This window comes from Petromyzon marinus, chromosome 38 (assembly GCF_048934315.1).
Source record: "Petromyzon marinus isolate PM22_M1 ecotype Great Lakes invasive population chromosome 38, UKy_Petmar_22M1.pri1.0, whole genome shotgun sequence".
In the NCBI taxonomy this organism is placed as follows: domain Eukaryota; kingdom Metazoa; phylum Chordata; class Hyperoartia; order Petromyzontiformes; family Petromyzontidae; genus Petromyzon; species Petromyzon marinus.
Window position 1 is genome coordinate 8,844,232 of NC_133704.1, and position 16,384 is coordinate 8,860,615.

Consider the following 16,384-nt stretch of genomic DNA (forward strand, 5'->3'; position numbering starts at 1 on the left):
GCCACTGGGAAGACACAAGCGGCCGGGCGTGGTGCTGGCCACCAAAACCCCCCTTTGTGTGCCATGCCGGCCTTCATAGGCGCTCGCTAGGCGCACGCTAACAACACTTGTCTGTTAAGGCTACATGGGAGATCTTTGTTTTGTGTGCAACAGCAGAGGCGCAGCAGCAGGGCGGCGGCAGCGCTGCATTGTGCGTGTCGCGCCTGCACTCGGATGTGCGGAACCTGCTGCCTGGCCTCAAGGTCTGGTCCGACTGGATGCTGGGTCACCCCGAGGAGTGGAACCCCCCGCCCACCTCGCTGGACATCCCCGCAGAGTGAGTCTGTCTGTGCGTGAGTAAGCAACTCCAGAGAGTTGCACCTAGCCTGCCTACGGGAAATCGCTACGTGGATCTAACCCCCAAAAAAATATACGGATCATAGTGTGGCTACAAACACCTACGTTATTAGTTAACTGAGGTGATGTCAGAACTGGTCGGTGGTGAATGGTGGTTGCGGTGTGTGTGTGTGTGTGTCAGCATATTTGTCTGTTGGTATCTCTATCTGATTGTAGGTGTGTATTTGTGTGTGTATATGTGTGGAGCGGTCATGTAGCGGTTAGCGCGCTGCGGTACGAACCTGGCGACCTGAGTTTGATTCCCGCTCACGGCCAACACCAGTGACGATTATCTGAACTGGTCCTGGGCTTCCCCTAGTTCGACTCAGCCTTATATGAGTACCTGGTGTGGTGTATAAAATTATCGCCACTGGGAAGACAAAGGCGGCCGGGTGTGGTGCTGGCCACCCATCCCTTCATGTACCGTGCCAGCCTTCATAAGTGCTCGCTAACAGCATTTTCCCCAAAAGTCTGTTAAGACTCTTTAAGATTTGCATTTCGCCCAAAAGGCTCTGCCAATACATTACATGCATGATCATTAAAATTATTCATATATATGTAATGAAATGCAGTAGACCACGTTACTGTATGCAGTGCGGTACGTATATCAGGAAAAGTATATTTAAAGTCTTGTTAAATGTACGGTCATCATCATCATCATCCATGGGCAGATTGCCCATAGATGTCCACTGCACATTTAGTCATTTATTTCCACTTTCCTCTGTCTTACATAAATATGCTCAAGTAACGTGCATCTTTCTGGCATGTCGTCAAGCCAGTTCCATTTTTCCGAACACCACACTTTTAATGTTCCTGTTGTTGTTCATCCTACACGTGTGTCCAAATAGTGCGAGTTTCCTTCTCATCACTGCCTGCATCATCAGGTCAGCTTCTATGTGCAGCCTTTTTCTTACTGCTACGTTGGTCACTCTTTGGGTCCAGCTTGTACGCTACTTGGCATTAACGCCGGGGGTTTTGGGGGAAGGAGGAGGGGGTGATTCGGGGTGGAGGGGTGGGGGGGGAGCGTTGTTGTGCGATGGGGGTGGTCGATGTATCCTAGACCCGACCAAGGGAGAGAAGTCTTGTACTACTCTTACATGTGTATAATGCACTTAATGTGTTAGGGGTGGTGTGGGAGAATGGTGATGGGGGATTGGGGTTTGCTGGTGGGAGGGGAGGGGAAGGGACCGACTTAACGAACCGACCGACCAACAATAATTATACTTTAATAATAAACACGTTCGTGACAAATCGCATTCGATAACACTGTGCATTCATACCTACTATAATCACCCAGGAATGTCCTGCTTGTGACGTCACTCCACGTCGACCAGCCCCCCCTCGTTAATATTCATGAGCGGGTGACGTCCTCCAAATGGAAACCCCCCCACCCCTCATTAATAATCATGAGCAGGTGACGTCACTGCACTCCCCCCCCCCCCCCCCACTAATATTAATGCGCAAGTGACGTCACTCCACATCGAACAGCCCCCCTCATTAATAATCATGAGCAGGTGACATCCTCCAAATGGACACCCCCCCCCCCCATTATTATTACCTACTATAATGAGCCAAGAATGTCTGTGTGCAACGCTCGTGACGTCATTCCACGTCGACCAGCCCCCCTCATTAATAATCATGAACAGGTAACGTCCTCCACATGGACCCCCCCCTCTCATTAATAATCATGAGCAGGTGACGACACTCCACATAGAGCACCCTCCCCCCTCATTAATAATCATGAGCAGGTGACGACACTCCATATCGTACAGCCCTCATTAATAATCATAAGGTGACATCCTCCAAATGGACACCCTCCCCCCATTCATAATAATTAGTGTGTGACGTCACTCCACATGGGGGGCGAGGCGCCTCCTCCCCCCTCCTCGGCGTCAACTCACAACCCTCACTACAAAGGCAGAACCCTTATCACGTCACGTGATCTCCGTAACGCTGCTGTTGAGACATTAAAGTAAAAATTACGTCATGATGAACAAGGGATTATAACCTTAAAATGAAATAGGTCTTTGTCACTGCGCCCTTACAAATTGCACACGAATTGATGCAATGACTACCATGTCGCGGTCTGATTTTCGCTTGCAAGTTTCAGATTTACTGCAGTACACCCGTCCTTGGACGGGCAAAAGTCTAGTTTTATATAAGGACCAAATCCCATATACATTCACTACCAAGCAAATGAAACCCCTACTCCCAAGCACAATAAAAAAAACGAATAAACGAATTAAGAAATGGCACCGAAACAAAAAGCACAGAATAACCAAAAAAGTGATCACAACAAAGGAGAAGGGGTCCATGTTGAGGTCTACTACTACGCACTCCCAGACCACACTGCCAACTTCCCAACCAAGCCAGGAAACCTTCACACGGGGGCTGTGGTGGAGTGCACGTAAGTTACAATTCATTTATATAAATCGGTCAAATGTCCAAAAAAGTCATTACCTATTTTTCAGCGTATGCCTGGATAATAAAAAGGCTTTTAGTAAAGATTTTAATAATATGATGGAGTCGATTTGTTGGATGTGGAGTGGGAACGTATTCCAGACCGCAATAATAAAAATTCTAAATTATGAAGCGCCGTTAAGCAATCGTTCTCAGGGCGTATGAGTAAGCTTGTCCACGAATGGTTGTAAGTTTATTTTTGGGGTGGAGAGCAGGCCTAGGACACAACACGGTACATAAAGGAAGTACTTTTTAGTTTACAGAGTAAAATGCACATACTGCGCTCACTGATATTTTTGAATGTGTACATACAGTGAGGGAAAAAAGTATTTGATCCCCTGCTGATTTTGTACGTTTGCCCACTGACAAAGAAATGATCAGTCTATAATTTTAATGGTAGGTTTATTTGAACAGTGAGAGACAGAATAACAACAACAAAATCCAGAAAAACGCATGTCAAAAATGTTATGAATTGATTTGCATTTTAATAAGGGAAATAAGTATTTGACCCCTCTGCAAAACATGACTTAGTACTTGGTGGCAAAACCCTTGTTGGCAATCACAGAGGTCAGACGTTTCTTGTAGTTGGCCACCAGGTTTGCACACATCTCAGGAGGGATTTTGTCCCACTCCTCTTTGCAGATCTTCTCCAAGTCATTAAGGTTTCGAGGCTGACGTTTGACGACTCGAACCTTCAGCTCCCTCCACAGATTTTCTATGGGATTAAGCTCTGGAGACTGGCAAGGCCACTCCAGGACCTTAGTGTGCTTCTTCTTGAGCCACTCCTTTGTTGCCTTGGCCGAGTGTTTTGGGTCATTGTCATGCTGGAATATCCATCCACGACCCATTTTCAATGCCCTGGCGGAGGGAAGGAGGTTCTCACCCAAGATTTGACGATACATGGCCCCGTCCATCGTCCCTTTGATGCGGTGAAGTTGTCCTGTCCCCTTAGCAGAAAAACACCCCCAAAGCATAATGTTTCCACCTCCATGTTTGACGGTGGGGATGGTGTTCTTGGGGTCATAGGCAGCATTCCTCCTCCTCCAAACACGGCGAGTTGAGTTGATGCCAAAGAGCTTCATTTTGGTCTCATCTGACCACAACACTTTCACCCAGTTGTCCTCTGAATTATTCAGATGTTCATTGGCATGTATATGTGCTTTCTTGAGCAGGGGGACCTTGCGGGCGCTGCAGGATTTCAGTCCTTCACGGCGTAGTGTGTTACCAATTGTTTTCTTGGTGACTATGGTCCCAGCTGCCTTGAGATCATTGACAAGATCCTCCCGTGTAGTTCGGGGCTGATTCCTCACCGTTCTCATGATCATTGCAACTCCACGAGGTGAGATCTTGCATGGAGCCCCAGGCCGAGGGAGATTGACAGTTATTTTGTGTTTCTTCCATTTGCGAATAATTGCACCAACTGTTGTCACCTTCTCACCAAGCTGCTTGGCAATGGTCTTGTAGCCCATTCCAGCCTTGTGTAGGTCTACAATCTTGTCCCTGACATCCTTGGAGAGCTCTTTGGTCTTGGCCATGGTGGAGAGTTTGGAATCTTATTGATTGATTGCTTCTGTGGACAGGTGCCTTTTATCAATTTATAACATTTTTGACATGCTTTTTTCTGGATTTTTTTGTTGTTATTCTGTCTCTCACTGTTTAAATAAACCTACCATTAAAATTCTAGACTGATCATTTCTTTGTCAGTGGGAAAACGTACAAAATCAGCAGGGGATCAAATACTTTTTCCCTCACTGTATATCAGTTTAACACGTAGGCTTTTGCGACCAATATTATTCATAATTAAGGTTTTTGGGTTAGATCGCGTTATTTATAAATGTGTCGTAACCCTCCACCACCCGACACGGCCAAGCAGTAAAAAAAGTGTCACGTTTACAAAGGACAAATAGTTCACTAGTTTAGCCCACCGGTGTGTTGAAGAGTGAATCAACATCATTTAAAATACGACGTTTCGCTGGTAATTACATCCAGCATCATCGGGCAATTCACCAGAATGGTAAAGCCCTCACTTGCTCCCGCTCTTAAATAGAGCAGCAGTGTGACGTCATCATTTCACTCATTCATATATACACGCACGCATACACAATGTTTTTATTGCATCGGCTCTCATTGTTGTAGCAGCTAGCCGGACTCTTCAGCCCTCCGGCTCAGGGCTCTTCCCGATTCATCTGGGAGGCCGGGGTTTTGCTGCATGTCACTTATTTTTCTCTCTTCGTCTACTTTTTCCACGTGTTTCTGCGCCAGTGTTTGTTCATCAGAGTGTTTTTATTTACTTATTTAACGTGGCCGTGAACATCCTGCGTCTTTCCGTGTTTGTTAAGTCTCTGGGAGTATACCTCAATGTCCCCCATCTGTTAACTCCATCACCGACGTACAGCATATGCCCAAATGTGCGCAGTATATATCTGTGTTGAACTTCTTTCGTACCGTACGTAGCCAAGCGTGCTCATCGGAGGTGCGGTAATGGAGAATGGAGTCCTTCATCTGTCGCACGCGCCGCGGTGTATCTTACTGCTCGGTGTGATGAACGTACAGGTAGTTCTCTCACGGGAGGCGCGCGCGTTGTGCACTACGGGCACACGGGCTCGGCATCCTCTGTTCCGATTTGTACTCCGCGTTGACGCCACGTTGCCCCGGAGTCCGGAGCACCATGGATCACGGGGGCTGCTGAACGGAGGTGTTTTCTCATCGTGCACGGCGACTCGGTTGGGGGGGGCTGGGTGGGTGGTGGGGGGCATGCTTTGAGTCTCCGGTCCGGCGGACGCACTGCAATTTCATGCCGTTTCAACTTTGATGCAAGATCTCGTTTGCGGCGCGGTCACGGTCGCGTGATAGGGGGCCGCACGCCGTTACGGAGAGGCCCGGCGGTTCATATTCAACGCCACCCGTCGCATTAAAATGACACAACATAGTTGATAACGCACGCAATGATAAATGGCTTGTTGTCTGTGCCAGACCTTTCGCCGGTGGGTAATGCACGCGCGTTTGCTGCGGCGTGGGGTTGTTTTTAGAAATAGCCTCGGTACCACGGAGGTGACCGGTAATTGCGTGTGGTGTTGCATTCTGGGAAGCACGTGGCACCACCGAAAACGTTCACGCGATGGTGCTTGTTTGACACCCAGAATGCACTGCGCTGACGTTTAGTCTTCACTTTCCTTGCGCCACTGTTTTAACTCGCAACGCTTTCCAACTTGGATTGAAAGTCTTCGTGCATCACCTTGGTTGTCAGTGAAACTGCCGGCTGAGGAGCCCACAGAGCCCCCCCCCCCTCTCCTCTCGATGACGTCATTACGCGTCACTTCGTCTCGTCGTGCGACGTGAAATGTAACGTCATGAAGCAGTTTCCAATTTGAACCGCCTCTGGACATACCGATTCCTGTAGGTGCGCAGGCCATTCCCTCATAATTAAATGCTTCCAAGGACAAACTGATATTGAAAACCGTCACCTAACCCAATGCATGTGCGGGATTTTTTTTCCTCCCTTTTTTACCCCCCAAATGCAGATGTAAACAATCTCTGTTGTTATTTAGAAGTTTTTATTTTCAATATAACAGTGCTCTGCTTATAGCTCAGCGTCTGCTTCCATCTCTCTTCCTGGCCTTCATGGATTTGCCATTGCCTGAGTGAGACATTAACGTCATATCTTCAGTTTACAAGGCAATGTTTTTTTTTAATCGCAAAAAGAACAATGATATGTTTTGTCTTCTTTTGCATGCGACTACCAGCACAGTCATTGATATTTCACGTGCAGGATCTGTGCTCTGACAGTAGTGGAAATCCCTTTGTAGCAGTGACACTCGGTGTATATTTTCAAGCTTTGTTTTGACGACGTGGTCGGACTCCGAGGAAAATATTGTCGTGCCCCCATTCTTCGCTATTTCGAGCTCGGTTTAAAAAAAGACAAAAGTTTAACAAGAGTTCAAACTAAACAAAACAAAATCTCAAACTGGAAATGATAGCGACTACTTTCCCCCCACCCCCCCTCCCCCCCCCTTGAGAATGCAAAAGACATGTCTTGGCCTGCAACCATCATACATGAGCTGGAGTAATGAACTGAAATTGCAGGCGATTGTTTTTCAGCTGGAATTTCTGGGGGGAAAAGTGCGCCGAACACATGTAGGTGCACGAGGGTTCAATTGACGAATTAAAGGACTGATTTAGTTTTGCAAAAATAAAAGGGAACGTAATTTTTCCTGCAAAATTACAAAAGACGACTTAAGTGATTATACGTCCGTGCGCATGGTCGCAAACTGCTATTTCTAAAACGGCCTTTTGTCATCGCCGAAGAATGAAAACAGAAAGTCCATTAGACGCCTAGTTCTGGGCACAGCAGATTTTCCGAAATGTCAAAAGCCTCTGGGCATTTGGGCTCGTAGTTTACCGTGAATTATTCTGGTGTTTCCGGGTATGTTAACAGACAACCTTCAGTGCCAACAGGTGTTTCAGGTCGCGCTGCAAGTGCCGGTAATTGCGAGTCTGCCCGCTACGCTGAGCTGCAGCTGGCAGTGCTGACAGTGCAGTGCCCGTGACGGCCTCCTCCCGCAACCGTGACTGTGGCAGGTTGGCACTGCAGAAAAGTTGAAGCATCTTCCTAATGCCTCCGAGCTAGTCTGAGACAGACCAGGCGGGTTGACGACAAGTGGTGTGTGCCGAGTCATTGGGAGCCAGTCAATGGGCAAATGCATCGGTTCATCCCATTATCACAGGAAGCAGGAAAAAAAACATGATGGTGGTGGACCCAGTGCCCCCCTCACTAAACCAGAGGGAAGCCCCAGTAGGGTTCTTCAAAAAGCAGGTCCTCTGAGAGACATCACCAGGTCACTGGGTTGACAAACCTTTTGGCAGAGACGATTGCTCCAGGGCCAATGGTCAGAGATGGATATAGATGTCAGTTTAAACTTCCTGGAATCTCCACTTGCAACACTGCCCTGCGTAATCTCCTGATTGGACCACCAGCAATCTGGCGTTGAAATGTCTTCTCACCATCAAGACAACCCTCTTGATTACTATCACAGACCTTCCGTTGATGGTGGTGTCAAAGGACCAGAGCGATTTTAAAGAGGTCACCTCTCTCGATACTCGATGGTAAACTTTCACGTAACCCAGGAAGTGGTTGGGCCATCCTTTTTCCTTCCTCGATGTCACCATCCGCTGGTGGCAAGTTAACCATACGTTTACGCAATGCCCATTGGTGTCACGGAACGTGTTGCAGGGAGGATGACTGAGGTGGGCACCTTTTGCCGCCACCTCACTTCCTCAGCCCGCTGCCAGTGAGCCTCAACTCGGTTTTTTTCTGCACATTGGAGTGAGCCGCACGGAGAAATGTAGCCACAGGTAGACAAAGTTAAAAATAACAGCTTATTTACAGTTAAAGCTTCCACAGAATCAAGGATCTTAAGAAGGCGTCTTTCTTAGCTTCCTCCGCTCTCTCCAATACAATACCTTTCTTTACCTATCTTACGTAAATTGAAAAATACCTTCCGAAATGTAAGCACTATTTTTAAGCACCGGATGCAATACGGCACCAGAGTGCTCGATTCAGCACCACTGCTGGGGGGGGTTGAGTTCACAAGGAGCGACTTGAATCCATGGTGTTTGACGTGGCTGGGAGCCGCATAGGATCTCTCCCGTCTTGAAGAGAGGCAACCGTGTGCTAATTGGAGGTCGCAGACGCGTCTGTCGAAGACTTGCGTCTTCTGCGCAGCGTGTTGCGACAGGAGATATTCCTCCCGAAGCACGAGTCTCTACTGTGGTTCCTGCCAAACGCGGCTTGTCACGTGACGGCCGGCGGCGAGAATCGCCGTCTTGCCTCTATTCGAAGCCACAGTGGCCATGGCAATGTATCCAACAGCGGCACACGAGTCTGCAGCTGGTGGCCATGCCCGGGGTTAATGCTGGCGTGGGGTGGAGCAGCGCCGGCAAGTGTGGACTGCCTTAGAGCGAGTGCTCGCGATCTCCACATCTCCGATTGTGGTACAGAGGGCACTCGCTGTTGCTACATTTACTGCTCGGTTTCTGGGCTGTGAGCTCAAGAAAAGTATTATTACTCGTCCATTGGACAGGCCTTAATACCCTGCATTTTAGGAGAGGGACTTTAGCCTCTTTTGCCTTGCTACCTTCTCTTCGCACGCAGAAGCTAGGCTGCAGGAAGTTGCACCCCAATCATAGCGTTATCCTTCTATCTGAGATGGTTCAAAGCCTGGGGAAAATCAGATTAGCTGTTTGTGCTTCAGGGCTGCCAAAAGAAAGCGTTGGCCTTTAAGCAGATGTGACATCCTGGGTACAGGAATGCGAACGCTTCGAGGAGCCTTGCAAAGTTAGGGGCCAGACGCGCGTAAGTCCAAAGTCGTATTCAACTTGACGCATCGGTCATCTCCTGGGCGAGTAGAGGTCAGGGGGCACCTCTGTCCGAAATAAGGAAATAAGGAAAGCGGGAGTGGGGAGCTCTTCAAACGCACGATACGTTACAGGCTTGGACACGGTTTCCAGAGGTGGCCGCCAGCATGCTACGTTCTGCTACCACCCTCCAATCCCTAAAAAAATTACAGTTAAAGGTTTACCGTTGAGTGTGTTGAGTGCTAATGTTTGTCAGAATGGACCAGTAATCCTGGGAAGTGCAGGTGTTGGCGCGACCATCCGAATTTGGCTCCAGTAGTTTTAGTCCTAAAGGACATGGCGGCAGATGGGTCGTATCGTGCAAAGGCGGGGAATCCACCCCTACCCCTCCCCCCCAAAATAAAAGATTAATAATTAGTGTCATGAGCCAAAGTGTGTCGGCAGCCGGCGATGTAAACGAGTGCTTAACACAAGTGCTTAAGCTCTGTTTGTTTACACGCATCGTCGTCTGTATGTGTTTTTTTTGGTCTCAACTCTCAATCCCAGTGGTCTGTGAGCTCTGGCAGGACATGGCTCGGCCCTCTGGCAAAGCAAAATCCCCATGGCGTTTGCTCCAAATGTTGCTCCCACCAGGACAACTCTGGCTTCTGTAAAGATTCAACCTCCCCCCCCCCTCCCCAGCGCCCTTTAATTCAATGAATTGTCAGTCACGATTCAGGCTTGCAATTAGTTTCAGTCGATTCATTTGGTCCATTTTTACGTTGTCGTTTGTGTTTCGTCGCGGTTTTTGTCTTCTCATTTGTGCAGTTGAGCCGAGATGTTACGTAGAATTCTATTTTCATTGCACATTTTTAGAGAGTTAGATAAACCGCGTGTATCACGTGTTACAAGAGAAAATAATAACTTTTAAGTCATCCATAAATTGTTCTTATTCTTGAAGCGGTTCCCAAAACCTTTACATCCCAACACTGGGGTCTGTATTTTTGTATTTTACCAAGAACAAAATATATAGCTATGCTAGCTAAAGTTGAGGAAGTGTTCCCCTGGAAATACCAACACAATTTAAAGGCCGTTGGGTGCAGGCAAACACACAGTATCGATAAGGGCAAGGGGTCCAGTCTGTGCTTTGGTAACCTCTCGCGCTCACCTCCAAGAGCAATTCCCGCGGGGATGGAGCGGTGTGGTCCCCGGGGGGAGATCAATCCCTGGGTTTTACTTCAATGCTGCTGTCCACGCTGCGCGCGGTCCACACAGTGCCGTTCGTTTGCCATGCGTCCCGCCAAGTGTTTAAGGCAACACACAGCGATGAGTTTATCCCACAGGGAGATTATACTAATTATTGTAATTTTGAAAAAAATCAAAGAGCTGAAAATTGTGATTTTTTTTTTGTATTCACAAGGTCAGCTTTCCTCACTGTGTTGTGTTATTTGACGGTACCTCACCGCACCATGCGGGTTGTTTGACCGAACTTCACAATGCTGCCGGTAGGTGCGAGTTGGTGAAAGGGGGTGCCAGGAACTAATGTTCGCCGTGGTCGGAAATCAAACTCAGGAAACTGGGTTGATGGTGCAGTGCGCGAACCACTTCGCCACAAAGCCACCCTCCGTTTCTTATTGCTGGAATATTTTATTTACGAGCCTGTTTTTGTTGATTTTATAGACTTGCACACATCAAAACTCTTCCAAACAACAAAGCCTTACACTACAAATGTATTTTCAGACAGTAACAACAACATCAGTACCTTGATGGATCAGCTGCAAGTAAAAATGTCTAGCGCTGATTTTTTTTTATTGTAATAAAATCAAAGTCGAGTGGCTGTAGATGGCTCAAGGAGCTATTACTCCGAGCACTGAGGCAGCACTGATGAGACCCTGAGTTTGAATCCAGGCAACTAGCAAGTTTTTAACCGTAGTAAGTTGATGGTCTCTGACCGGTCATCAATGAGTTCACAACAAAAAAAACACCCCTGTAATTTTAAGTTTGCTTCGTCACTTAATTCGGCTCAATCCAGCTCTCACTTTTATCACAGGGCAAGTGAGAATGTGCAGGGTCCCCATTGCAGATAATAGGCAATTGAAGGGATCACAGAGGCGGTTGTGTGAGGTTACCTTCCAGAGGCCCTTCTCTTGCACAGGGTGAATGCTGTCTGTGAGTGAGAGTTCCGAATGGATATGTCTACGTCGAGATGCCCACGGCACAATTGTAGTATCAGAATTAAAGGCCAAAATCTGGTTTAGCAGTCTCAGTAGGAGCACATTACAAAACAGGCAACAGTGGTTGCTTATTAATTGATGGCCACAATAAGGCAATGCCGTTGGCAATTTCCAGGAGCAGCAGGAGCAATGTCCCAAGTTGGCTCTTAACCACTGCCTTGATTATTTCCACTCGGGTACTTTGGGCCGTTCTGCTGACGAAGAACAGGGATCAAACTGGGCTCGATTGTACTTGGATGTGAGGGTCCTGTCATGGCAACCTCTTTCTCACTGTAGGCATTGAAGGTGAAACGGCACAATTCAAGTGAATTGTTAACGAACAATAATGGTTACCGTTTCTCCTCGCAGGAGTGCAATTACCGATTGATTTGTGTTATTATCAATGACTGCAGATTAATAGCAATACATCTTACAATAAATAATTTAAAGTGTGTGTTTATACGCAGTGTATACACACACACAGGCCTGTTATTTAAATGTGTACGAAGACTGCCTGAAAGGTTGTGAGCAACAAATTACAGATCATCATTGGACCTCCTTTGCCAGTACCAAAATATAATCATAGGGTTTTTCCCCTTTTTTCTGGCAACACAACTGAAACCTTTTTTTTTTACAAGGATTCATGTCTGCATTAACCACAATACTTGCAGTCAAAATGCAAACAAAAAACACTGATAATATATGCATTGTCCTCGCAACTGATTGGTCCACACCAGAGACAGCTTTCTTGAGAGCCTGGTCTCTGGTGTGGACCAGAGACCAGGCTGGTCAAGCACCAATTGAGACCAGGCTCTAAAGAAAGCTGTCTCTGGTGTGGACCAATCAGTTTCAAGGACAATGCATATATTATCAGTGTGTTTTTTGTTTGCAATTGACTGCAAGTATTGTGGTTAATGCAGACATGAATCCTTGTAAAAATAGGTTTCAGTTTTGTCGCCAGAAAAAAAGGAGAGATACCCTATTATTAAATTACAAATCTTTACATCAACATAATGTTTGATGGAATTCTCCATGCTTTTATTGACATTTTTTATTATTTCGCAATGATTCGGTTCTGAATATGTATGTTACATGAAGCAAACAATGCCAAATTTAGTTTTAGGTTTGCGAGCAAAATGTTAACATTAAACCAAACGGCATTTACTCCTGGTTAAATCCTGCCCAGATCATATTTGTGTCTTTGAACAGAAGGCTATGGCCCGTTTATTCTTCATTTTATTTATTGTTCGTTTTATAAATGTTCTCTCGCCACCTCCGTCGCACCACCCACCCGTGCCTAAACGCTTTTCATGACTGGACAAAAGCTCGGGGAGTAGCGCTGCGGACAAAGACGCGGCGGGCACCAGGGGGTTAGCGGTGGCGAGCGAGCGAGGGGCGTGGGGGAGCTAGAGGGCAGCAGCGTTCCGCGCACTGCCGCTCGCTCGCTCGCTCACTCGCCCGACCGCTCGCTCGCTCGCTAGCAGCAGCAGCAGCAGCGGGACTGTTCGTTATTTTCCCTTTTGCTCTTCAAACCTACAAACATTTTGTTACAGGATTTCTATTTTTACACGTACAAAAATGTAATCCTTTAAATTACATTTGCATGCCTCGCTAATCGTCCGTAAGCTACGCTATTTAGCGTACGGACAGCTGTTAGCAAATTGAGCGTGTGTGTGTTTGCGCAGTATTTTGTATATATTTTTTTTTCATCCTTGTGACCTATATGTGTACCGTGAGCCATGCCGAGCGGAAACGTGACACGGTGTCAACTCGCTGCAGTAAATAAAAGGGCTGCGGCGATAAGCATCCTGATTAACGGCCATGAAATGCGGCGGTGGTGGAGGAGGATGGTGGGGGGGGGTGCTTGCGCTCCCTTCCTGCCCACGGCGCTGCCGCTGACAGCTCGGGGTGCTGGCGCCGGGCCAGGTGGCGCTCGGCCAGCGCCTTCACCCCCAGATGCACTCGCACTCCTCCCCGCTCGGCGGGCACTCGCATCCCCCCGCCTCTACTCATCTTCACTTGACTCTCACGCTAACTCCCCCCTCCTTTCAGCTGCACACGCGCCGCCTGCATCGGCTGCGCCCGTGCCCCCTGCTTCGGCTGCGCCCGTGTGCCCCCTGCATCGGCTGCGCCCGTGCCCCCTGCATCGGCCGCGCTCGCATTCCCTGCGTCAGCTGCATTTGCACCCCATCTCCTACAGCTGCGTTTAATGCCCACTTCTTTTTTTAATGCTGGCAGTAGGAGATGGGGGGAGGGGGGGGGCATTAGGCGGATGATGAGCGAGTGGCCTTAAAAAACCCACGCAGATCAATATCCCGGGCCCTGAACGATGATGACGATGATGGCGGTGACGCCTGCGTCGAGGATTGGCGGTGCGCCAGCTGCTGGGCGTGGCACCGCGCCAGCGCTCGTTGGCGGTCGCATAATACGAAGGGGGGGAGGGGGTGGATGGAAAAATGACACTGCGCTGCGAAGCGCTTCAAAGGGCTGCGCCGCTCACTCCTCCGCAACCTGGCGGCAGCGTGTCCGGGCACTGGCATGTGTGCGTGCGTGCGTGCCTGCGAGCGCGTGGCGGCGCGCGCTGCTGGTGACGTGCGTCTTGGCGAGTGGCCAGGACAGCACGTGTCGCGCAGCTCGCGTCGCTGTGATGGCCCTGGGACAGCTGTACTTTGATTTCACACTGCCTTGAGAAGGCTGCGTCACGCCGCTGCATGTAAAGTGGTGCTGCCCCATAATGGCTATGTTTTGTGAACGTTCAGAGTGACATTTTTGCCTTTTTTAAATGTGTGCGCGCTGAAGTGCATGTGCATTTTTGTGGCTGTGTGTACATAATTGCTGTATGGGATACATGGGAAGTTGGGGTTTGACATCCTCTGCCATATGATCCCAGTGACTTGGGTTCAATTGCTGGACGTAGTACACCGTGCAACTGACATTTGTTATTTGAAGTTGACATCACCAAGGCAGACAGCACAAAATACCCAGCCTACGTGCTTCTGTGTTATCATTGGTGTAGCGGAGCATTTTGGAGATCACATGTCTTCTGAGGAAGATCTTGGAAAATTCCTCATACGAGGCTTGGCGAAAAATACTTATTTTACACAAATTGCAGACCTGGTTACCATACTTTATTTCACCCACTTAGTACTCCTAGGTTTGATCGATTGTTATCAATATCTTTGTATTTTTTGGGGCATTTATTTTATAACACTGGTACACAGTTGCCTATAATTACAAATAGATGATGCCACGGTCTTGAATATCCACCTGGAAACTCATGGCACACTTTGGTAATTCCCATAGAAATGATGAATACACAGCTGCAGGTAGTTAACAGATGACACCATTCGGATTGGTCCTTTGGTGAGATCTACGTCTGCTGGGCTGCCCAGTGGACAAATCGGCCCTCAATAACTGTAGCTTAGATTAAATGGGCTGAATGGCCATGAATCTGGGCCGAGCGAACAAGCGAGCCTTAAGGGGTACATGACGTGACAGGTAGACATTTATACAAGACAGGTAGATCAAGTGTAAGAGGCATGCAAGGCATTCCTTTTTAACTTTTGCGCACCTGTTTTGACTTTCTATTATGCAGCTCTTTCTGGCAAGTTCTGTCTGTGAAACGTTGGTATCTTCACAGCCTCCTGGACAAAGAAAGGGTAATACATGCGTGTGATAATTACATGGACCCTTTGCGAATAATTTCAAGCTAGTTTATAAATTGCGGGTAATCCACAGACTGCTTAATAATGGCATCGGAGGCAAAAGGTCTCCGTGGATAATAGAGGTTACTCCATTTGGGGATAAATTAAAAATGCTTCTGTGTTGTTGATTTGTCCCTCTTGTCACAACCTTAAAGGTGGCCTGCAACCCAGTTCCTGTCTTCCTGCAGATGGGTTTTGAAGCTGCTAATTCTGGAAACGCACCTCTGGTCGTCCCATAGCTTTAGGGCATCAAGTTGAATCTCCACCGAGAGCGTGGCTCATCAGGATGGACGTGTTGTGATATTCAGGGCCGAGACGCAGTTGTGTAGTTCACAAGCGTCTCAACAACGTGATGGCGCACTGCCGGTAAAAGTCAACTTGGCTTTCCTCTGCCACCTCCACAATACCTGTTCCCTCATCAAAAGACCTGTGCAAAGCTGTTTGACCTTTTGAAACTCACAAGTCCTCGGGCGGATGGGATGTCAGGATGCGCAAGTCTGGTCATGATTAGAATAAGGTTTTAATTAGAGTAACATATTTTACGCAGACCGCCGCTTATTGATATGGGTGCCGCAGGTTGCGGAGAGGGGGCTATTTTGACCCAGGATAAAAGTGGGTTGTGTGTGCGCGCACCGCAGATTTGATCGTGCCCCGTACGAGGGAGACGTGAGTTTACCACAGTCGGGGTTCTGTACCACAGGCGTGGATCATACGCATACCCTAAAAGGGGTCAAGTACCACAGAAGGGACTGTGCGCTATGAAAGACTTACATCCGTGAGCACTGTCGGTGGTGTTGGCGGGGGGGGGGGGGGCTCTGAGCGTGAAGGCGGGCGTGGGGGATTTGCGGAACTGCGCAGAGATTCCCAGCTACAGTTTCCGCTTTAGCGCGGCAGTGAATCGGGCCAGTTCATTGCGGCAACGCAAATTGATTCGTCTCTGAAAATGTCGCCGAAAAATGTTCCTTTCGGAAATAGTTCTATTTCCTTTACCGTAAGTGTAATTAATATAAAGGCTCAACGAGCAGGTAGTTTTATTTCCGAATGAACAAAAATCGCCTCTGTGACCAAATAGCATTTGGTTATTTCTTTAACCAGAAATAATTGATAGCTTATTATTGATTCATACAGTGCACACATTTTGACGATTGAAATTTGTGACACGTTTGTTTTTGTGAAGTAATGCTGAAGCAAAATTGGGGGGGGAGGGGGGGGAGGGGGGGATGATTCCGGCGCGACCTCAGAAGACTCACGACGGGCGAGTGTGGAGTGGCCCGAGTGTGATGTGCAGTGAGTGTCCCC

The 16,384-nt window shown here is 48.0% G+C and overlaps 1 protein-coding gene across 5 annotated transcripts in view; it reads left to right on the forward strand.

Annotated features, from left to right (window-relative positions):
- SMG6 (SMG6 nonsense mediated mRNA decay factor) overlaps window positions 1-16,384 on the forward strand; it is a 189,103-nt gene that overhangs the window by 63,476 nt on the left and 109,243 nt on the right. For 4 of the 5 annotated variants that reach the window (XM_032967690.2, XM_032967687.2, XM_032967691.2 and 1 more), the window contains exon 13: window positions 154-316. In XM_032967690.2, the coding sequence (XP_032823581.2) occupies window positions 154-316 (163 nt within the window). The remainder of the gene's footprint in view (window positions 1-153; window positions 317-16,384) is intronic. The other variant, XM_032967688.2, reaches the window with a different exon arrangement.